Here is a 25,031-nt window from a genome sequence, read left to right on the forward strand (position 1 = left end):
TTCCTTGGAATTTCTTTAATAATTTTGCCACCTATTAGATCATAGCCTGGAGAATTTTTTGCTTTTAGATTATTTATTTCATAGCTGACTTCCTTCGGTTTGACAGAGGTTATAGCTTCCACCATTCCTATTGATTTATGTAATTCTTCTGCTATTTTAGTATCCATAGAATTGTCAACAGGTTGAAATACTGCAGTTAAATGTTTGGCAAAAAGCAATGCCTTTTCGAGATCACTTCTTGCCCAAGGTTTATTTATATCTTCTCTAACTGGTGGTGCTGGAATTTTTGGTTTTTTATTATTCCGAATTGGCTGCCAGATAGTATTGTCCGTTCTAGACAGGCTTTTCTGAAGTGACTAGTTTTAATTTTGCTTTGAGCAATCGGTATAATTTATTAAATTGAGTTTTGTCTTCTGGCCTGTGATAACTTTGCCATTTTGCTCTTGCCCTCCTTTTCTCCTGTATTAGACTTTTTATTTCTAGCGGGATATCTTGTACATCACAAAAATGTAATTCTGGAGTTGCTTGTACCACTGACTCCTGAATGTTGTGAATTAAGTCGTTTATTTATTTATCGATATCTTCTTCATTTTTCAATCGTATTTTAAGATTTGTTCGTTCATTTAGTGTGTTGCAAAATTTTTCCCAATTTGTGAATTTATTATGTAGCATTCTGTTGTTTTTATAGGTATTGATGCAACTCCTTTTGTTAGAATGATTGGAGAATGATCAGATAATAAATCAAAAGATGGTTTTATTTCAGTGTATTTTTTGTCGATAATATTTGTTATGAAAAAATCGAGCAGATCCGGTATTTTGTTAGTATCGCTTGGCCAGTATGTTGGGCTTCCAGTTGATATGTACGAAAGATTGTTTTTATCTATTGCATTTGATAATTCCTTGCCTCTGGTTGTAATTAATCAAGAACCTCATCTTGTATGTTTGCAATGTAATCTCCTCCTACAATAAATTTTGGGCCTAGTTGTGAAAGAAAATTTTCAAAATCATTCTGTTTAATTTTATGTCGTGGCGGACAGTAAACCGCTGACAATGTTATGTTATACGACTGCAATTTGACTTTTATTGAGGTTGCCTGCAGGAGATCATATTGATAAACTGGTAAAGGATAGTGGTCAATTGTGTTTTTAATTAATATAGCGGTTCCTCCATGAGCTGTACCGTCAGGATGATTGCAGTGTTGCATCGTGTAACCAGGTATTTTGAAATATGAAAAATCTGTGAAATGCGTTTCCCTAATTAATAAAATGTCTATTTGGTTAATTTTTAAAAATGTAATTACTTCCAATATATATTGAATGATTCCGTTAGCCTTCCACAGTGCAATTCTTAAAAATTTAGCCATTAGTTTTGTATTTTATTTACTACGGTTGTAAGCATATTGAGCACCATAGATTTTTGTTGAATCAGTTGATTAAACATATTTTTAAATTCTACAAAAAAAGCCGTAAAGTTCGGCCCTGAACTTGTTATGTTTTCAGTACTGTTATTATTTAGTACGTGGGAGTAGGTTCGGTTATGACCTTGATCTGAATTTGTCATTGTGTTGTCGAAGCGAGAAGTGGCGTTTTCATTATTGGATGTGTTATGATTATGTAATGTTGTTGGTTTATTTTTGAATTTTTGATTGTATAGTTTTTGATAAATTGGGAACCCACGATAATGAGCACTGTGCTCCATAGAGCAATGATAGCATCGTTCGATCTTTTACAGTCGGCAGTACTATGGTTATCTGAACATTTGGCACAAACGTGGGGTCTGTTGCAATATTTTTTTGTGTGACAAATAATAAGCAATGTTTACATTGTATTACTGTTTTATTATTATTAGGGGGTTCTACACAAATAATGTGATTTAAAATTTTTGTTATCAAGTAGACATCTTTATTATTTTTATTCGGTTCTAAATCTACGTAAAAAAGATTGAGCGGTGATTTAGTTACTCTGCTAATAATATTTGTAATATTTCTGACTTTGTGACCCAACGAAGCAAGTGCGTTGACAATTTGATTTAGGTCCGTTATATGGTGCAGGTATCTAATGACTACCTGATACGCCCTCTCCTCTTTCAATTGGTATGTATGGTGTGTTACTTTAGTGTTCCTAAAGTGTTTTGTAAGTGTACAAAACACATCAGAATTCTCACATAAAATTGTGATTGTGTTATTGTTGACAGCGCGCGATGTATATTGTCTTGGGTCAATAATTGTGTTTAGTTCATGAATCATTTTGTTCATGTCATCAACGTCATAAGTAAATATAGGCGGCGGCTTTTGGATTGTTTGGTTAGGTGTGTTTTCTTGAGAGTTGCTACCGGTACTTTTCTGAACGTCTTTAATTGATTTTAAAGGTTCGTACCTGTTTTGTAAATTAATTGATTAGCGAGAAAGTGTTCCAGGTAATTTCCGTTTCTTTAGGTTTGGAGCCAGCTGCCATGGATGTCCCGGATTGTAGTCACTATCTTTGTTCATTTCTGAATATTGAGAAATATTGAGTTGTGGAATTATGTTATTTGAATTATTAATTAGATCATTTTTAACGTAATCAGCATCAGTCATGAAAGTATTTTGAAGCACATTTTGTGATTCTAGTATCGGCGGGATGTTATTCATTTCCCCGAAGGGAATGAATTACTACACGTATTGACACTGCACTATAACAAGTATTTAAATTTTTCACAATATTAAATTAAATTGAAATACAAAATCAATAGTACATTAACACACTTGTGTTCTTCACAAAAGCAACTGTATAAATAACCGGTTTATAGGTAGAATTATTTGTTGCTTCAGCGGTAGATGTTGCCAGCTCGGCGGCTGACAGCAGACTCAAACGTGAAGATATGCAAAAATTTATATTTTCGATTATTGTTCCATTACTATTACTTACCCTACGGGCAGTTAAAAGGTAATGCCATTTGGCGGTCAAAAATGATCATGAGGCATTTTCACATCATATTTTCAAATATTTTACAGAGTTTATAATAATAAGTACAAAGTGTACATTTATATGGGTTCCATACCAATGTTTATACGTCGGTAACGGCGCTTACGTGCTTCGATATTTCGACTTTGAAACAGCTATGCAACGTGATTGCTTTGAAAAAATGTTCAAAATTTAAAAAAAAAAAATCAAAATATAAAATTTACAATTTTTAAAATTATCGAAAATCTATTTTTTTAAAAGTTTGTTCCTTAAGGCAAAATCGTTGCAAAGAAAAACAGAATTGCAAAGTTAAAATTATTTATTTAAAGAATATAAGTGAGCCTTAGAACTTTAGCAAGAATTAAAATTAAAATCTTAATTATTTTTGACATGTGAAAAAGATTTATTTTTCAATTCCCAGCAATTGTTTCGTCAACACAAGCAGGAAGTTTTTTGAATCATTCAAATCGGCTGCTTAGTTTTTTCAAAATCTGCCATTTTTAGTACATTTACCTTTCCTAAAACTAATCACCACTTCTCCCCATCATTACGAACTAAGTGTTTTCCAGATCATTCAAATCGGATGCTCCGTTCTCTCAAAATCTCGATTTCTATTTTCGGCACTCTTTGCTCAATATCTCCGTAATGGCTAGACCTGCCATTACCAAAAACTTATTAGCACATCTCCCTATCAATAGGAATCGAATGCTTTTTGAACCATTCGAATCGGTTGATCCGTGCGCTCAAAAACGTAAACGAAAAAATGCGCACATACAAAACACACACACACATCCATTTTTTTTAAATATGCCAAAATTTTCAGAAACCTTCGAAACGTGAAGATATGGAAGTTATTTTATACTCGATTTTTGCTTCATTACTATAATTATCCTATGGAAAGTTATTAAGATTGATTTTTAAAAAAATCGAAATAAAAAAAATTATAGAATCGTGAGTTTTCTGAAAATAGTTTGTACTAAAGTAGTGAATCTTCTAGAATCCATCAACATCTTCATATATAAAAATGGTGTGGAAATGGTTCTCATAAAACCACGTGATTTAAATAAAAAAATAGCATGTGCTTCTTTTGAATGATAGCCCACTTATTTTATACGAAAAGCAACCTGTAACAGTACTCTTTAAATACAACAATTAAATCTTAAACAAAATAAAAAACGACTTTGCTCTTTCAAATCTAGCTTAATATTTATCCTAGAACCCTTTATAAAACACCGATTTATTAAGATTTTTATTGACATTTTTAGTAGAGAATAGTTAATAACATCATACATAAATTCAATACACCGCACATTTTTCTTGCCACCACAACATAAACCTTGCAACATTTGCAGATGATACCTGCATTATTTCTCAGCATTGAAGTCCAGCAACAGCAACTGCGATGCTACAATCACACATTAATATAATAAAAAAGTGGTTTACACTATAGAGGTTTGTAGTCAACAGTAACAAATCTGTTCAAGTTACTTTCACAATGCGATGGAGTACATGTCCACCTGTTTACATATACGGTAACAAAATTCCAAAACAAAACTTTGCTAAATACCTGAGTATGTATTTGGACAATAAACATAACTGGAAAACTCACATCCTCAAAAAGCGAGAACAGTTGGAACACCTCCGTAGAACTTTCTACTGACTGCTACGAAGACGATCTGAACTCTCCACTTCAAACAAAATTCTCATCTACAAGGTTATCTTTAAGCCAGTTTGGACATGTGGCCTCCAACTATGGGGTACATCTAAAAGAAGCAACATTCAAATCTTTCTAAAATTTCAAAATGAAATTTTACGTGAGGCTCTCTCTGCACTGAAATACATGCCTACATGGCTAATACACCAAGACGCAAACGTCAACACAGTACATGAAAATATAAACAAAATAGCACAAAACTATAAAACAAAAATAAGCAGTCACCCCAACGTCTTAGATTACAGATTAAAAAGACAATCATTACTCAAATTAACAGAATAAGTAAAGTTAGTTTATGTAGGAATTATTTATATGTATATGCATTTATTATGCATATTAAACTTATGCATGTTTAGACTCACAATATGTTTTAGTATCTATATTTATAAATATTTTGCCATAATTGTTACATACCATAACTAAAAGATTTACAACTGGGTAACCTTTTAAGCATCCATTTTTACTACCAACAATATAATTACTGAATGTCTCTTGGAGACAGGACAGATTGTAGTTTATATGGAAATTGAAAAAAAATCTTGCGTTGTATTGCACAATTGTTGTTTTTAAAGAAATAAAACATCGAAAATGATGCTATTAGCGATTATGTTGTTTATTATAAATAGATTAAAGATTTTATTTATCATGAGAAACGTTAAATTTTACTTGTACTAACGCGTTGGAAAATTTTAAAATATCTTTTTGCTGTGCTATAAATTGAATGTGAAGTTTTATTATTGCAAACAAAAATAATATAAGTAGAGCGGGGCTTAAAGGTCCGCTGGAAAAACTTTGACCACCGATCGACAAGTGAGGTTAGGAATTTTTTAACGCGACCGTACACTTTTTAGATGTCCTGCCAAAAGTTTCACCGTATAGTACAAACATAACATCATCTGACTAACATTAATTTTGACCCCTGAAAAACTCTCTTAAATGAATTAAACAGATTTCAAAAGAAGCTTCAGTTTTTCAATCAGAAACTACTGAAGTTTTTGAAAATTTATATTTGTCAAACGCGAAGGCGTTGCGTAGCTGTTTTAGTGACAAAATATTGACACGCGTAAGGGTTGCGTTGTAGCCTCTAGCGTTTAAAAGTTTAAACATTTTAAATATTGGTATGGAGCCCATATAAATCAAATGTATTTGAATCACTGATATCGGTTCGTATGTGCTCTCAAAATCATCGGCGAAAATTTGTATCCACACATTGATGTATACTGCATGCATACATACATATATAAAAACACACAGACACATACATCTATCGTTTTTAAGTTGTGCCAAAATGTTCACAAATCTTTGAAATGCAAAGAGAGGCAAAAAAATTCTTTTCTGTTTTTTTGCGGTCACTATAGAGAAGGGCGGGATACTGAAGTGCAAATTGACTTTGGCCAATTATATTGTGAAAACCAAATTAATTATATCACGACAAATAACAAATGTCAATCAAACTACTACCAGCTGTGATTTTTAACTTCCCGTAGGGTTTAAATCGCATAATTCAAAAAACATTTTATAAGCAGGTTCAGCAATTATCGACTCTCAATAAAAAAAAGTTTAAAAAATGCTACTGCATATACACATCAAATTATCAGGTGTTTTATAATGTGTACACATTTTGTGTATTTTTTTTTTTGAGTTACGTATTAAGATTGTAAATTTTGAAGTTTATTTATATGATTCAAACTACTGTCCTCGATATTTTCGACAGCATTGAATAACCGATTTGTTACATTAAAAAATATTCGGTTCTACTCGATCGCGAGGCGTTTTTGCAAAAGGCACGTTTTGGAGTAAAAATTGTCATGCAGTTTTTGATAAAACGGGGTATCCGATTAGATTAATTTTAAATAACGTTTGCTTGTGTTGAAGGTGTGCAAGAAATGCTTCTACAAAAATTTCGTAATTCTGAAAATTTTCAAAAAAAAATTCAAAATTTTCAAAAAAAAAAAGTTTTAAAGAATTCAAATTTTCGAATCTTTTTATTTTCGAAAAAAATCTGAATTTTCAAAAAATATCAACATTTAAAAAAATGGTTACTTACAAAAATTGTGAATTTTTCGAAATTTTCAAAAAATATCCAATATTATCAAAAATTTCTAAATTCTCAAAATATTTAGAAAAATCGTTTTTTTTCAAGAATTCTAAAAAAAATCGAACATTTAAAAATTTTTCAAAATTTCGAAAACAATATCAGAAGAATCAAATTTAGAAAAAAAATGAGTGCGCGTAAGGTTTACACGCGATTGAAGTAAAACTTATTTGCTAGTGTACAAGATGGCATTTTAGTAAAAATAAATAAATCAGATAACATATTTGAATAATGTTTATTAATAATATGGCAACACTCGTGATGCACACATTTAATAGTTTCAACCATTAAACATATTTATATGATGATAAACTAGTTGGTATTGGTATTTAGCATTGAGGCAAGTTACATGAACTTTCCGATATGTGTAAATAATCGACTTAATCAATAATGAACAAATTAATTTATTAGTGTTTAAAAGTATTCCGAGTTGATTTATTACACATAATTGAAAACGTACGCACACGTCAACTCTGAGTATTTTCTAAAAGCAAATTTTGACAAAACAATAATTTTGATAATTGAATTAGCTTTCGTGGGACGTTAATGGTTTAGTATGTTCATTAGGACCAAGTAATCTATCGTTATACCAAGTAAATCATCTAATTTTAATTTTAACAAACGTCTAAAAAACTATATATTTTCTAAAATTTTGATAAATTTTTAAAATTAAACTACTTGGTAAGGCCGTAATATTTCAGTAAGTTCTATAAGACCATGATTTATATCGCCAAAAAAAGTTCCATAAAAATCGGCTTAAATTTTTTTTTCAACAGTTAATTACAAGAAAACGGCTCGGTAGATTTTCACCTAAAACTAATCAGTATTATTTCTAACTAATATCTTTCGAATACTTTTTGATTTTTTTCAAATCGATTTGGTAGAATGAGCTTAAATGTGGACGAAATGTTTAACACTCGTTTTCAAATTATAAAGAAACGGCTCGGCAGATCATCTCACAAAACTGACAAACTATAGTGTTCTTTGAGATACATCGAATAGCTTTTAAATTTCTAAAATCGTTTCAGGCGTTTTTGAGCAAACGTCGATGAAAGGTCTAATTTTAACAAATGCCAAAAAGACTATACCAATTTTTTCAAACTTTGACGAATTTTTAAAGCTAAACGAGTTGTCGTAGGGCGGAAATATTTTAGTATAATCTAGAAGACCATGGTATCTACCGTCAAAAAAAATCATAATAATCGTCGAATTTTTTTTTAAACTGTATTACAAGAAAACGGCCCGGCCGATTTTTACCAAAAACTAATCAGCACGATTCCCAATATCCATCGAACGGTTTTTGAATTTTCAAAATCGATGCAGAATTGCGGGCTAAATCGTGGACGAAAAATTTTTCACTTTTCTGCAATTTACAAAGAAACGGCGCGGCCGAGTGTCGCACAAAACTCAAAAACCCTAGTCCTCATCGAGATACATCGAATGGCTTTTAAATTTTTGAAATCGGTCCAGCCGTTTTTTGAGAAAACGTTGATTTATTGCAAAAAATCTGTACTCAGACGGATACTCGCATACTCCCGAGTGGAAGGGCACGTATTAGGGCTGACCTTAATTCAAGTAGGGCCCCGATCCGGCAGCCCTACTCGGCCCATATGCGTTTGGTAATGCCTTGCCGGATAAGGTCTAAGTACGGCGAACTGTTTTGGCCCCTACTCGGTAACCATAAATGGTCCCTATAAGAATATCGAGATTGGCCCTTGATTCAAAATTATCATGCGGCCCTGAAAATAATAATTGATATTGCCCAATAAAAAATGCATATATTAAATTTTTGTATTCATTCTATTGTTGACAATATTAGTAATAGTTATTATAGAATAAAATGTACAGATATATACACAAAATTGAGAAAAACATGAAAATAAATAAAATTATATAAGAATTTTTTATTTATCAATGTCATCTTTATGGTCTCGTTTTTATTTTTGTGTCGAAAATCTCTTTGTCCCAATCACGTGAATAATAATTTATTATGTTTCAAGAACTGGATTGCACTTAAGTTCTAATCAGAGTTATTCGGAGTTAATCTCGTATTTCGTATCTATTTCATCTGTAATAAAATATATAACCATAAATAAATAAAATAATAACTTGTTAATTTAATATTCCATCTACCTCATGATATTTTTTATGAATATATATATATATATATATATATATATATATATATATATATATATAAAGTTTACTCTGAATAATACATAGCGTGCTGATTGACAAAGGCTTGCTGTAAAACACTTATTAAAATCGAAGTCCTTAAGTATTTGTATATATTAAATGTGTTTAGAGACAGTGTCATATTTCAATACATCTTGAGCAGTGATTTCCAAAACATTTTTTACTGAAATCAGCTTTTCTGTCGATCAAACTTATTGATATAAAAGAATATGTTCTCCTGTGGGATAATATTAATTTTTTATAGCATTTAATACACAAAACTGATTAATTTCGTATAAATAAATACTCACACGTATTTTCGTAAAGATTGAAAATATTTTACAGTTTTAAACGTAATACTAAATCGTCTCGTGCTTCCCGAAAACTGATAACTCCTTAGCCTTCAAGGCAGTGAGAGCTAATGAGAATAACCAAATACATATAATGATTCATGCAAGCTGTTCGATTTTATGAATAATTCATTGTTCTGCATTATGAGTGTTGTCTATTGTATGGTTTAGATTAGATAATGAACTTACACGTGTCGAACTGATAAAATTATCAGTTCGACACGTGTAAGTTTATTTAAATTATGAATCATATTTCATTAAACATAAAAAAACAATTGAATATTTAATATTTATCAAAATAAATAATATGATCCATTAAAATATTCAATATTGCTCGAAATGGTAAACTTGTATTAGCTCGAAATTATAAACTTGTATTAACTTTAAATGGAAAATATTCTTCTTTTCTTTTGCTTAGTTGTTTTTTATAAATGTAAAATTGTTCTAAATAAGTGTGTATTATTGTTTCTATTTTTACAAAAATTTAATAAATCGTAATACGTAAATACGACCCGTCTTAACAATGGGTAAGCCGTATAAGGGTTCTAGTAATGAATTCCCAATACGGCCCATATCATCATATTATGGGCAATACGTTATAGGGGTAAAATAGGGCATCCGCATATGGCCCGTTTCAATTATTATAGGGCAATCCGTGTTAGGGCTGAATTCAGGCATGCCTCTTATGGACCCTATCTGAATTACCATATTAGGGCCGCCCACCCTATGAGGGCCATGCACTAAATTTCATAATACGGAAGCCAGAGTACAGCCTTATAGGGGCCGGACCTGTGTTAGGGCTGGCCGTAACAAATTTCCACTCGGGCTTTTTCCAAAATTGGTCTAATTCGATTCAGACTGACTTTAAGCGCCGAGAAAGCATAAAATTAACGAATCGGATTTTTTGATGAAAACATAAACTTCTCCTTCGGGACGTTAATTATAAATTATATATTTATAATAGCATTAAAATATGTATAATTTTCAAAAACAACAATGTAATTAAAGTCATACTTCAAATATGACATGATCGGTTTGTCATTGTAGTTAGCATTTAGAAATAAAACTTTATTAAAGAAATGAAGTAATTGCTGATTAATCAAATCTATAATATTCGTTCACACAGTGAATTATGCCAAAACAACGCCTAAACAACTATTGCTTTTACAACTTTGATCATCATGTAATTGTGTTTGAAGAATTTAATGTAATTAAAATCACATACATTCGTTGACTGCTTGTATTTTTTTTTTCTTTTTCGCTAGCGATATAATCTCGTTTTTGAGACAGCTGTAATATTCAGGCACTTTTCATTAAATCAAGATTTGTCCTACGATGTAACTTTAAAATTTTTATTTATCTATGCCGATTTTTTTGTTGATATCGGTACGCATTTTTTTATTTATTATTATACAGCAATCAGAACAGTAATTATATTCCATGAGCTGCTATGCTAATGTATATAAACTAAAAAGAATAAACTAAATAAGAATAAATAAAGATAATAACATAGAAATAGTAATTAGTAGTAATAATAATATATAATAATAATAAATAATAAAATAATATAATAATACTACAAAAAAAACATTAAATTAACTAACATATTTTGATGGTTTACTATAAAAAATATAGACATTGTTCCATTAAACAATTTGCTAGATTGAGTCTCCTGGAATATGGTAGCTCAAGCAGTTGTGCAACTATTTGGATGGGCTTCTGGTTTTTAAAAGTGGTGGACACTAAAGTTTCTTATTACTTCCTCGATATACAAAATATTCAGATCGTCATGTATGTTCTTGTTACTGACGAACGACGGGGCATCAACTCTCTGCCTGAGTATTTTAGATTGGGCACGCTGCATTACTATATGCGACTTGCTGGCACATCCCCATAATTCAATATAGGTTTTATCACTGTCCATATAGGTTTTATCACTGTCTTATTAATTAGTAATTTATTTTCGAGGGATAATTTTGACTAGCGTCCTAATAGCCAGTATATTTCTGCTAATTTTTATTGCTTTTACTTTTGAGCAAATATGATCTCTCCAGGTCAGTCTACGATCAAGATGCATACGTATCAAGTATTTGACACAATTATTACTTGGTATTTTTCGTCCATAAAAGTAAACACTTGGGCATGTTGACTTGTTGAGCGTGAACAAAATATGATTCGATTTACTTTCGTTAATTTTTATTCTCCATTTCTTTGTCCATTTCTCAATAATATTGAGATGGCTTTGCAGAATACTTGAAGCAACAGATGCATCGATGTGTGTTGAAAGTACTGCAATATCATCAGCAAAAGTTGCTATTATGGTCGATTGTAATGTTGGAAAGTCACTAGTAAAGAGAATATACAGTAAAGGACCCATAACGCTTCCCTGTGAAACACCTGCTTCAATATGATGAGATGCTGAAGTATTTGAGATAACGCGGACTTTTAATTTCCTACCGTCATGTTAGGATTCTAGAATATTGTAATACTTACTTGGAAGTAGAGAGCCAATTTTGAATAAAAGGCCTTTATGCCACATCTTATCGAAAGCTTAGCTAACATCTAGAAAAATCGCGGAACAGAATTTCTTAGCCTGAAAGGTATTATTGATAACACTTACAATTCTGTGGCACTGTTGAATTGTAGAGTGCTGGTTCCGAAAGCGGAATTGATAGTCTGGAAAAATATTTGTATTAAATAAGATATTTTGGAGTAGCAGTTTTTCAAGCACTTTCGAGACAATGGCTGATCGGTCTATATGAAGAAACCACGTTTGGATCTTTCTCACTTTTATGTATCATTTTTACTATGGATGTTTTATAGAAGGTGGGCAAGTAGTTTAATCTTATTATCGAATTGTATATATAAGTTAATAGGATAAATTAGTTTTTTGGCATTTCTTTAAGCATTCTTGAAGTCACCAAGTCAAATCCAGGAGATTTCTTATTCTTTAGATTACCAATTTCTTTAACTATAATTTTTAAGAAGTCAAACTGGTGTCCGCTGTATTTGAGAGATCTGGATTAGGTTGAAAAACTGAACTCAGATATTCAGCAAATAGATCAGACTTTTCTGCATCACCTCTTGCCCAGTGTAGATGATTGCGCTTATCCCATCAAAAAAGCGAACTTTTAATTTAAGGTTTTAGTTTGTGTTTAATAGGATTCCATATTGAATTATCAAATCTATTAAAATTTGATACATATTTATTAAAGCTTGGTTGGAAATCTCTCTGAACCTCAATTTAAGCCTGTTGCTTAAATTATTAAAAATATTTCTATCCGAAGGTAAATGACTTGATTGCCATTTGCGCCTTGCTCTCCTTTTATCTGCTAATAAATTTTTAATTTCCAAGGAGAGCGAGTGCTTTTGCTTGACGGTTGTTTTTGGAGTATATTACAGCTATTACAGCTGCTATTACAGCTGCTGCATGACGAATTTTGTTAAATTTGTCAACAGCGTGGTCAATCTCCGGTGGATTTTAGACTAATTTTTAAATATATCTTCTCTTCTATTTTGTAACGGTAAAGCTCCCAGTTAGTTTTTGTTGAATGAAGTCTAGCAGGATTACAGACGTTCATAATAGAAGAAGAAATAGTGGCAATAATTGGGGAGTGATCTAATCGGAGCTTGGATTAACATCAGTATACTTGGTATTTAAACCTTTTATTATGAAAAAAATCCAGTAAATCGGGCTTCTTTCTTATGTCAGTAGGCCAGTAGGTTGAGTTCCTGCGGAAAACCTAGAATAGCATTGTTGATCAAGAACGTCATAAAGTGTTCTTTCCTTTGGATTGATCAGTCTTGATCCCCAAAACGTGTGCTTGCAATTAAAGTCACCGCCGGATAAATTTACTCCCAAGCGACCCAAAAAAATCAGAGAATTATAAAGCGCTACTTTTATGCCGGGGATGAACTGCAGAAATAGTTATTGGAAATGAAGAAAGTTGAACTTGGATTGTTGTTGCTTGAAGGAATTCTTTGTCATACTTTTGGAGTTCATAATGAGAAATGTTGAACTTACTCAATACGGCTGAGCCACAGTGTGCTGTACCATCTGGATAACATGTATGATAAATATAGTTATATATTTATAATATACTGAGGAATGAACAAGTTGGAGTATTTGGTAAAGTGGGTTTTACTTACTAATAATATATCAATTTTATTTTCATTGAGGAACACTATCAATTCATTTATATAAAAAAAATGTAAAAGCCCATTTGCATTCCATAATCCTACTCTTAAAAATTTGGGCATAGATTATTTAATTTTATTTATAAGGGTCGATAACATGTTTATCATCATTGTATTTTGCCGCATGAGCTGTTTGAACATACTTTTGAACTCATTCAAAAAATGGGAGAGACTTTCTGAAATTTCTGATTTACTAGATTTATATGTTCTAAATTTATAACATTTTCATTGTAATGATTAAAAGTAAAAGACTTTGCATAATTTAGATACAATGAAAATTTTTTTCACAGAATTTGATATTTCAGGAACAGCAATAGACTCTTTGTTTATAACCACGTTAAATCTATTGGTTAGTTGAATTGGCTGATCTACTTGTCGATTTGGACGTTTACTTTTAGGACTATCAACAACTTGCCAAGGAATAGAACTATAATTTGATGGCTCATTGCAAGATTCCATTTGTTCTACATTCATGTTGTTATTGAATAATGTAGAATATACGAAATTAATTGTTGGCTGTGGTTCATGTAAATGATGTTCACTTTCGAAACTGCAGTTAAGCACTTTATCAATTTTAACTAACGGAATTGGTGGATTATAGGGTTCATTTTGCATAATTGCGGGTACATTTATTTGATTATCATATAACACTTTACTAATAAATTCGATTTATATTTTACTTTCAGTTCGTCAGCAGCGGACCTAGCGTATCTAAATACAGATAAAATATTTACCTGCAAATACAATACATTTATACCTGTGCTATTGCAGTATAAACAGAGTGTTCAGTAGTAATACATACTACTTATAAAGAAACTTGTGTTCTTTATATTACGTATATTGTTTATTATGACAATAGTAACAACACTATGTGTGATTATATTTGTCATTTACAAAACGTAGATATTATTTCAGTATTTATAATGAAAAAGGAAAAAAGTTAAGAATTATAATTTTTGCAAATTCGACAAGGGAGAAACAAAAGCCAGATCAGATCTGACACTTGAATTAATTTTGTTTCCTCCGTGCTGTCACTATATGAGCCTATCTGTCCAGTAGAAATGTGATGCGTGTTGACGAACCGCTACAGCAAATGCGGTGCGTGTTGACAGCCCGCTACATCACTCCGCCCCAATGAAAAAGATTGTTTCGCATCTCTGACTGCCATCTTGAACTTTCTTGTAAATTTTTTGGTTGAGATTGTGTGATTAATTTTTTAGTGGCCGTGGCCGTTTTGAATGCCGTGTTAGGTTGGTGAGTTGGTTGATTGATTACGTGACCCTTCGCTGGCGAGTTAGCGGTTGAGTAGATGTGGCCCTTCGCTGGTGAGTTAGCGGTTGAGTATATGTGACCCTTCGCTGGTGAGTTAGCGGTTGAGTGTATGTGGCCCTTCGCTAGTGAGTTAGCGGTTGAGTGTATGTGGCCCTTCGCTGGTGAGTTAGCGGTTGAGTGTATGTGTGTATGTGGCCCTTCGCTGGTGAGTTAGCGGTTGAGTGTATGTGTGTATGTGGCCCTTCGCTGGTGAGTTAGCGGCTAAGTGTATATGGCGGTTGCCAAATTGTTTGTTGATGCTCCCTGTCTGCTGCCATGGTGCTTATAATCGACTTATTTACCAGTATAATAAGTGATTTATTGAGCACGTGTTGTTGTTGATCTTAAAGTGCGAGGTCGGAGTCTCAATTGTATGCTTAGAATGCTCTTTGACTTATGGCAGTTGTGAGCCATTTATAATAATTATTTATATTTTTAAAAATTCTTTTCTTAATTATTCTTGAGACTTCAATTTATTTTTTGTTACTTCTAAATATGTCTTGATCTTCTTACCTTCTTTTATGTGTGTTACTAGTTCACTCTCGGGGTCACCAAAATATGAGGCGTGGTACATATTGTAGAAATACCAGAATTGTAGACAATAATAAATTTAATGAAATATTATGTTTTATACTTTGTTTATTTTATGTATGATTAGTATTGACGACACCATGTGTTATCATATTTATCATTTATAAAATATAGTTGGTATTTATTTATTTACAATTAAAAAGAAAAGGTTTCAAGAATTTTAATTTTGGCAAATTCGACAAGGGAGAAACAAAAGTCAGATCAGATCTGACACTTGAATTAATTTTGTTTCCTCCGTGCTGTCACTATATGAGCCTATCTGTCCAGTAGAAATGTGATGCGTGTTGACGAGCCGCTACAGCAAATGCGGTGCGTGTTGACAGCCCGCTCCACACATCTATTGCATCCATGGCAGTAGTTGGCCATTTATTATTTATTAATTATTATTTAGAAGTGAAACCACAATTATCGGATGTAGACTCGTTTATGATGTCAGTTTATTAAAAACTCAATTTAATATAAAACTCGATTTATCATTATATAATTTTCGAACTACAATTTTCGTCCCGACAAAATGTTCGATCATTAAAACCAAATTAAATTTACGATCGTATTTTTAAAACAATCCTCCACTCTAGCTTACTAGATGCCAGATTTGCATCAGCGTAGCCCAAAGTATGTTGTGTAATTTTTGTCATCAAATTGGCGTAATTCCACTGACATCTGTAATGTTGCCGTGTTCATTCCGCCATATGCGTGTTGATTCCGCTATATCACTACGTGTTGATTCCGCTATATCACTCCCCTTCAAAAGAAAAAAAAGTATCCGTTAGAAATAAACAAATTTAATTATTATAATTTGAAGGAGACTTTTTTACTCTTAATCTTTCTTGGAGGATCCATCGATAATCCCAAGTTATGTGATTTAAATTCTTTTGGAGTGTTTGGTTGACTGTTATCTGTTTTGACTGTATATGCTGGTTTTAATCTGTCAACCGATATGTTCTTATTAGTACCATCCATAAAAATTTTGTACACTTTGTCTGAAATTCTTTCTATGATTTTATATGGTCCACTATATGGAGGCTCAAGTGGTTTTCGAATAGTATCTGCCCTGACAAATACATGCGTGCATGTATTCATGTCCTTGAGTACAAACATATTGGCTTTATTATGATGAGCTGTGGCAGTAGGCTTAATAGCACGCATTATTTTTCTATGACAGTCCAGAAATGCTTGTGGATCAGATGACAGTTCTTTAGATGTGAAATCTCGCCTGGTAGTCTTAATGTGGTTTTATAAACCATCTCAGCAGAAGATGCTTTAAGGTCTTCTTTGTATGAAGAACGTAAACCTAGTAAGACTACAGGTAATACTTTGATCCAGAGCTCAGGAGAGCACATTAAAGCTGCTTTCAGAGTTTTATGCCAGCGTTCAACCAGACCATTGGACTGAGGGTGATATGCCGTTGTCCGTATTTTCTTAGCACCTATTGTATCCGTTAATGATTTGAATATAGCTGATTCAAACTGGCATCCTTGGTCGGATGTTATCACACATGGTGTACCAAATCTTGGTATCCAGTTTGAAAATAGGGCTTGAACAATCGTGTCTGAAGAAATGTCCTTTAGAGGAATAGCTTCTGGCCACCTTGTGAATCTGTCGATGATTGTTAGGCAATAAGGATATCCATTAATATTAGGTAATTTAATTATGTCGATGTGAATATGCAAAAATCTGTTTTCAGGAATAGGAATATGGATAGGAGTGAAGTGATTATGTTTGTGTATTTTGGATTTTTGGCAAGGAATGCATTGACGTGCCCACATGGTGACGTCTTTACCAATCCCAGGCCACACATATCTTCTTCGCAACTCCCTTGAAGTAATGCTTATGCTTGGGTGTGCATTTCCATGTACAATGTCAAAAGCAATTCTGCGAAGACTTTGCGGAAGGAAGGGCTTAACAAAATTATCTTGCGTGTTGCAATAAACTGGATTGCCGTCTAATGTTAATTTTTAAAGATTCAGAGAGGTGTTGCCAATTAATATAGTTTGCATTTCAACGTCCTTGCTCTGTTCTTGCGAAATTTTCTCTCGGTTAACTTTGAAAGCATTTGAATGGCATTGATCCTGGACAAGGCATCAGCAACCACGTTCTGATCACCATTCACATATATAATATCAGTGGAAAACTGTGATATGTATTCCAGCTGCCGTCGCTGACGATCTGAAGCCTTCTCTAATTTCTGTTTAAATGCATGTGTGATTGGCTTGTTGTCTATCTTGATTACAAAGTGCCTTCCTTCTAGCAGATATTCAAAATACTTTAAAGCCGCAAAGATGGCTAGTAGCTCGCGATCGTAAGTTGAATATCGCTGTTCAGTAGATGTGAGCTTTCTGGAAAAGAAACCTATAGGGTGCCATGCGCCACTTTCTTCTTGCTTCAGAATTGCTCCAATGGCTGTTGTAGATGCATCTGTAATTAAATTAATATTTGCTATACTTGAAGGAAAATGAAGAAGAGTTGCATTTGCTAGAGCTTCCTTCAGCTTGCTGAATGCTGATAATGAATTGTCATTCCATTCAATTTGAGTCTTGTCGTTTTTAACTGAGGACTTCACATACTCATAAAGTGGTGCTTGTATATTTGCTGCCTTGGGTATTGATTTACGATAATAGTTTACCATGCCCAAAAATCTTCTGAGTTCTATAACTGTCGAAGGTTTTGGATAATTAATAATTTTCTCTTCTCGGTCTGGTGAAGGAGAATATCCTGCAGCACTCAGTTTGTAACCGAGGAAGTTTACTTCATCTTTTCCAAAGGCGAATTTCTCTAAGTTGATTGTAAAAGAATATTCCTGTAGCCTCTCAAAAACCAATTGAAGATGACGACGGTGCTCATTCATATCAGCCGACATTACCAGGATGTCGTCTATATAAATGAAAACAAAATTGAAATCTTGGAATATGTGATTGATAAACCTCTGGAATGTCTGGGCGGCGTTTTTGAGTCCAAATGGCATACGTAGATACTCGAAGAGTCCCCTGGTGTGATCATTGCAGTCTTTTTAATATCTTCTTCATGCATGTGTACTTGGTGGTAAGCTTTTTCTAAATCTATTGTAGAAAATACTGCTTTCTGATGAAGATTATTAAAAACATCTTGTATTAAAGGTGGAGGATACCTGTCAGGCAGCGTGTTTGCGTTCAGCCTCCTATAGTCTCCACACATTCTGAATGTGCCATTCTTTTTGGGAACCATGTGAATAGGGCTTGCCCATGGACTGTTGGAAGGCCTCAAAATGCCCCTGTTCAGGAGATCTTGTATCTCGGACCTGGCTGCAACAGCCTTTTCTCCGAAGATCTTCCTGAATCTGGTAGCTAATGGTGGACCTGTTGTGGTTATCCTGTGGGAAAAATCACATAATTTAATATTGGTGGTTACCTGTGGCTTTGTTATTTCAATGTATTGTGCCAGCAAATCCTTGAAAGGCTCTGCCGGGTTGACAGTGGAGATGTTGAATTGCTGTGCATTGAGTACCTTTCCATCAGAGGTAAGGCCTGTGGTCGAATCAATCAATCTTCTGCCCTTCAAGTCTATTAATAGATTGTAGTTGCTTAGGAAATCGGCTCCTATTATGGCTGTGGCTACATCGGCAACAACAAACTGCCAGTTAAAGCTTCTGCGTAAAGATAAATCCAGCTCCAGAGTTCTCTTGCCATACGTGAATATTCTGCTAGAGTTTGCTGCAAATAGAACTAGCTCTTCCTTGGCATGACCATTGGCGAACTTATGGGCTGGTAAAATGGATAAAACTGATCCAGAATCTATAAGGAATTGAATTGCGGTCTTTCTGTCTGAAATATGTAGGCAGAGCTCAGAGCAGACAGAATTTATTTCACCGTCACGACAAGCTCCAATTAATGACGGTGAAGTTAGTTTTCCGATCGGTTTAGAGATTTAAGCAAGCAGGGCTCTTCACACTTTGTGGCTTTCTCACCGTATCTGTAATAATAGTAGCAAACTGATCCACAAGAAGGTGTCTTGGAACTATGTCGAGAACCACTTCTTGATCTTGACTGATTGTGTTGTCCACTTCTTGATCTTGACCGGTTGTGTTGTGATTCTAGCTGATTATTTTTCTGCCTTTCAGTGTTTAACATTGCCTTTAGTTCTTTGATTTCCTTGACGAATGACATAAGAAGAGTTTCATGGCGGTCCAGTCTCTGTTCCACTGAAGACTTGTGTGTTGTGGACATCACATGTGATGTGGGGCTACAGTGATCGACCAAAATATCGGCTACTTCAGCCAGGGCTTCCGGACCAAGATGTCGAGAAACTATCAATTGTGGCCGAATGTGGTGTGGCAGGCGTTCTGACCATAATTTAATTATGATGTCTTCACTGACCTCTCCCTTAGCCAAATCCATCATCTCTCGAAGGAGCTGTGATGGTTTCTTCTCTCCTAGAGTTAAGTTTTTTAATAGCTTGTCAATCTGCTTACCTCTGGATTCAGACATTCTGCTTAATATAGTCTTTTTGATATATTCGTATTTGCCCGTCATTGGAGGATTACGGAGGACATCTTGAATGAGGCGCAGTGTTTCAAAGTCCAGGGCTTTAAGTACTGCCGTGTATTTAGTATCGTCACTACTGATCTTAGCAGACTGAAACTCATATTCAATTACTAAAAACCATAGTTCTGGAGAATCTCCATTGAATGGAGTGAGACGGTGATTATTAAATGTTGCTATATTGTATTGATCAGCATAACTGTCATGTTCAGAAACGCGAGGACTGCTCGTGTTAAAGATCGCCTTGTGATCCAGATCGATCAGAGATCTGTTGAGCGCTGTTTCATCATTGCTGAACGAAGGTGGAGTCGACATCTTTGAAAAAAATTTATATAATTTACCTTTGAAAGATGCTTTGTAGTTGACAAGTGTTTTTCTTTCTCCGTCTGACGTCACCAATTATGGGTACTAAGACGTTGAGAATGTCTCTTGCTTAATGATTTCACTTACACGCTCGGAGTCACCAGTTATGGCAGTAGTTGGCCATTATTTATTAATTATTATTTAGAAGTGAAACCACAATTATCGGATGTAGACTCGTTTATGATGTCAGTTTATTAAAAACTCAATTTAATATGAAACTCGATTTATCATTATATAATTTTCGGACTACAATTTTCGTCTCGACAAAATGTTCGATCATTAAAACCCAATCAAATTTACGATCGTATTTTTAAAACAATCCTCCACTCTAGCTTACTAGATGCCAGATTCAGCGCATCAGCGTAGCCCAAAGTATGTTGTGTAATTTTTGTCATCAAATTGGCGTAATTCCACTGACATCTGTCATGTTGCCGTGTTCATTCCGCCTTATGCATGTTGATTCCGCTATATCATTGCGTGTTGATTCCGCTATACTTATATTAAATAATTGAGTGTGAGTTAAGCAAATAATTTAACTATTCACTAATAATCACTATTTATTAACACAAATAGTGATCATTAGTGATTAGTTAAATTAATTGCTTAACTCGTAATTCTCCCTTCGGGGAACACAATGAGCACCTCTTTGAACGTACCACTAACGGAAGTAAATAATGTTCTAAATGATGATCAACAAATTTGCTCAGATTTTGTTACCAAACAACTGCGATTAAAACTAATTCAAACCTCTCGAAAATGTTAAATTCCTCTGCCGCCATGGATACTGATACCGCGCAAAACAGTTTGACAAATTCTTGGCAAACTGTGACGAGTGCAAAAAGAAGACGGATTAATAGGCCGACCGAAACTATAAAATTGACTAATAGATTCAACGTTCTCGCCAATAATGAAAAATCAATAATTAATGCTCAACCATCTTCATTATCAGCAAATACTGAAGCAAATTCTCAGCCAAAAAAGGAAATACCACCGCCGGTGTACATAAATGGAGTAGCAAATTTTTCCGATATGATTAACGCTCCAAAACCGGTTTTGTCCGATAACATTTACACAACAAAAACCTTAGCTGACAATGTTATCAAATTCAACGTTTCAACAAAAGCAAACTATAGAAACTTTGTTAAACTTCTGTAACAACGCAATGTTGTTTATCATACCTATCAGGTAAAAAGTGAAAGGGCGTACAGAGTTGTTTTAAAATATATTCACTTAACCACTAATATTGAAGGAATAAAGCAAGAGATTGAAAAAAATAGACATAAAGTGCGTAATATAGTTAACGTCATACACTACAGATCAAGAGAACCGCTTAATATGTTCTATGTAGACTTAAACCGAACAAGAATAACCATGAAAATTTTACTGTGAATAAAATTTCAAATAAAATAGTACACTTTGAACCACCAATATGATCTTCACAAATTATCCAGTGTAGAAGATGCCAAGAATATGGACACAGCAAAACATATTGCAATAAGCCACACACGTGCGTTAAATGTGGAGATGATCATCCTTCTAAGTCATGTACTAAGTCCATAGAGACTCCAGCAACTTGTGCTAACTGTTTGAATGAACATACTGCTAACTTTAAAGAATGTCCAGTATATCAGAATTATTGCAAGAAAAGAAGATCAAATGAACAGACCACACGGTAACCGCATTAAAAATCAATATGGGCCAACAATTTCTAAGAACATAGACCAAATAAGGTATGCAAATTCTCATCAAATGACAAATGCAAAAGTTATGAGATCACAACAATAATATCAACAGGCTAATACAACTAGTGAAAACTTTACTAGAAATTTAACAATGTTTTTAAATGAATTCAAAAATATGTTCCAACAATTGATGAATCAAAACAACATGATCAAAAACACGTTATCAACTATCATAAATCAAATAAAGTAAACACCATGGCGAGGTTTAAAGGATTGTATTATGGAATGCAAATGGGCTCTTGAAGCACAAACGTGAGATTCAGTTCTTTCTTTTCGAGAATAAAATAGATATGTTCCTTGTTAGTGAAACACATTTTACTCATTACTCAAATATGTACATCCCGAACTATAAATTGTACCACACATCTCATCCAGATGGAACAGCCCACGGGGGCACGACGATTCTAATAAAATTTAATATTGTTCACTATGAGCTGCAAAATTTCAGTAAAGAACAAATTCAAGCAACTTCCGTCAAAACGAAACTGATGAATTATAAATTAGTAATTTCTGCCGTATACTGCCCAGCTCGACATATTATTAACAGTTCCCAATTTTACTAATATTACTCAATGCTTGGATCTAAGTTCACAGCTGGCGGTGACTTTAATCGTAAGCATTCTCTCTGGGTCTCAAGGATATCAAATCCAAAAGGTAAACAACTGTATGAGATGATTCTTCGACATGGTTTCTCCACCTTTTCAACGGGTACACCCACCTACCGGCCAGCCGATTCTAAGAAGAAACCCGATCTGTTAGACTTCTTCATTGCTAATAGTTTAAGTTTCAAATGTGTTGAAATACAACCTAGTTACGACCTCTCATCAGACCATTCTCTCGTGATAGCAACCATATTCTCTACGGTTGTGAACCTGCACAGAACTTCAAAACCTTACTCTGCTAAAACCAATTGGGAACTAGATCGCCAAATTACTGAGAAAAATACTAATATAAAAATGAAACTCAAAACAAGTAGGGAAATAGAAGATAGAAGGTATTGCAACATTCAACAAAACTCCACTGGAAGCTGTTAAAGCTGCTACACTTATAGCTCAACAAAATGAAAAACATTTTATTCCACTTGAAATAAAAAAAACTTTTAAGTGAAAAACATAAAGCTAGGCGCAAATGGCAGCATACATATCTACCGTCTGACAAAAACATTCTTAACAACTTGACTAGTAAGCTTAAGTCTCGGCTTAAAGAACTAAACGAGGAAAATTTTAATAATCATGTACAATGCTTAAATTGATATGATAACTCTATCTGGAAACCGATTAGGAACAGGCTGAAACCAGCTCTCAGGAATCCGCCTTTACGCCTTAACAATATAACAGGAGCAGTAGGTGATGATCTATCATGGGCAAGGAGCGGTGGAGAAAAAGCGGAACTATTCGCCCAACATTTATTTTCAGTTTTTAAACCAAACCCTGATTGCATCTCTCAAAATGATCTGGATTTAAATCCGTTAGCACCAGTGAACAAGAGCAGCTGTTTTAAATTATTTTCATTGAAAATTATTCAAAGAAAAAGCTTAACTAAAAACTAATAGATCCGCTGGTATTGACTCAATAACACAGAAATTGTTGAAGGAAATACCAAAAAAGGAATTTATCTTACCAACATATCTTTTCAACTCTATAATTAGGCTAAATTATTGGCCAATACATTATGAAACTTCAATAATTAAAATGATCCACAAAAGCGGTAAAGACTCATATAATGTAACATTCTACCGACCTATTAGTCTTCTATCAGTGGCGTCAAAAGTATTTGAAAAACTTTTGCTTCAACATATACAGAACAATACTAATGTAATTCCAGATCATCAGTTTAGCTTTCGAAGACAACACTCGACGATCCAAAATTGCCATAGAATTTTGAACGTCATCCACAACACTCTAAAAACGAAACAATTCTGTTCATCAGTTTTCCTTGATGTAAATCAAGCATTTGATGAAGTATGGCGCAAAGGATTAGTGTATAAGATAAAATCATCTCTCCCAATTGAGTATCATAAATTGCTGGAATCGTATTTTCAAAGTAGACAGTTTAGAGTTAAAGCGAATATGGAAACTTTATCAGCTTGCTTGGTTGAAGCAGGAGCCCCACAAGGAAGTGAACTGGGTCCATACCTTTACCTACTCTATACTAGCGATTTTCCTACAGATGAAAATTTAACAACTGCCACATTTGCCGGTGATATTGCTATTCTATCTCCAGATCCTGTTCCAGTTGTAGCATCGAGAAGGCTTCAGAGTCATCTAAGAGTCGTTAAATAATGGGCTAGCAAATGGCGCATAAAAATCAATGACAATAAATCAACTTATGTAATATTCACACTCAACAAATCTTCTTGCCCAGCAGTTCAATTTTATGATAAGACAATTCCAGTTAAACCATCAACAAAATACCTCGGGATGATATTAGATAGCAAACTAACCTGGAAGCTACACATACTTTCAAAAATAGGTCTAGTAAAAAGTAGAGTTAAGGAAATCTACCGGTTCATAGGTAACAAATACAAATTACCTATTGAAAGCAAGCTACTAATATATAAAACAACAATAAAGCCGATATGAACCTACTGTGTGGAATTATGGGGATGTGCAAGAAAATCTCACATTGATTCAATTCAACGAGCTCAATTAAAAATTCTTAGGTAGATCGTAAACGCTCCATGCTATGTCAGTAAGAAAATTGTTCATAACGATTTGAACACACCATTTGTGAAAGATCTCATTAGCAGTACCAGTCATCGCCTTTTTGAGAAGTTAAAATCCCATCCCAATGAAATAGTAAAACATCTTCTTGAAGAATTCCGATCTAGGAGGCTCAAAAGAAAAGTTCCAATTGATTTGAAGATAGATCAATTTCGATAAAACCAGACTCAGCCCTTGATATATACCTCAGCTAGATTAGTTGTGCACTTAATGGAGTGGCATCTATTGCAATTTTTAAAAATTCAGCCCGTTTATTTATGTGTTTGTGTATGACTGTGTGTGAGTATGTATACTGTGTGAGTGAGTACAAA

General features: G+C 33.6%; 1 protein-coding gene across 1 annotated transcript; it reads right to left on the bottom strand.

The window, feature by feature from the left end:
* Positions 1 to 16,523: 16,523 nt before the first annotated feature.
* On the bottom strand, positions 16,524 to 17,144 carry LOC113375664 (protein NYNRIN-like). The gene has a single exon (XM_026615598.1). It carries the CDS (start codon positions 17,142 to 17,144, stop codon positions 16,524 to 16,526), a length of 621 nt encoding a protein of 206 aa, XP_026471383.1.
* Positions 17,145 to 25,031: the final 7,887 nt, after the last annotated feature.

The sequence above is a fragment of the Ctenocephalides felis genome, unplaced genomic scaffold (genome assembly GCF_003426905.1).
Source record: "Ctenocephalides felis isolate EL2017-DRISC unplaced genomic scaffold, ASM342690v1 CF-g0.4_SCAFFOLD_01886, whole genome shotgun sequence".
NCBI classification, from domain to species: Eukaryota; Metazoa; Arthropoda; class Insecta; order Siphonaptera; family Pulicidae; genus Ctenocephalides; species Ctenocephalides felis.

What these genes read in the sequence shown, in the direction of transcription:
- LOC113375664 (XM_026615598.1), bottom strand. Translation starts at nt 17,144, where the DNA reads ATGTGGGCACGTCAATGCATTCCTTGCCAAAAATCCAAAATACACAAA.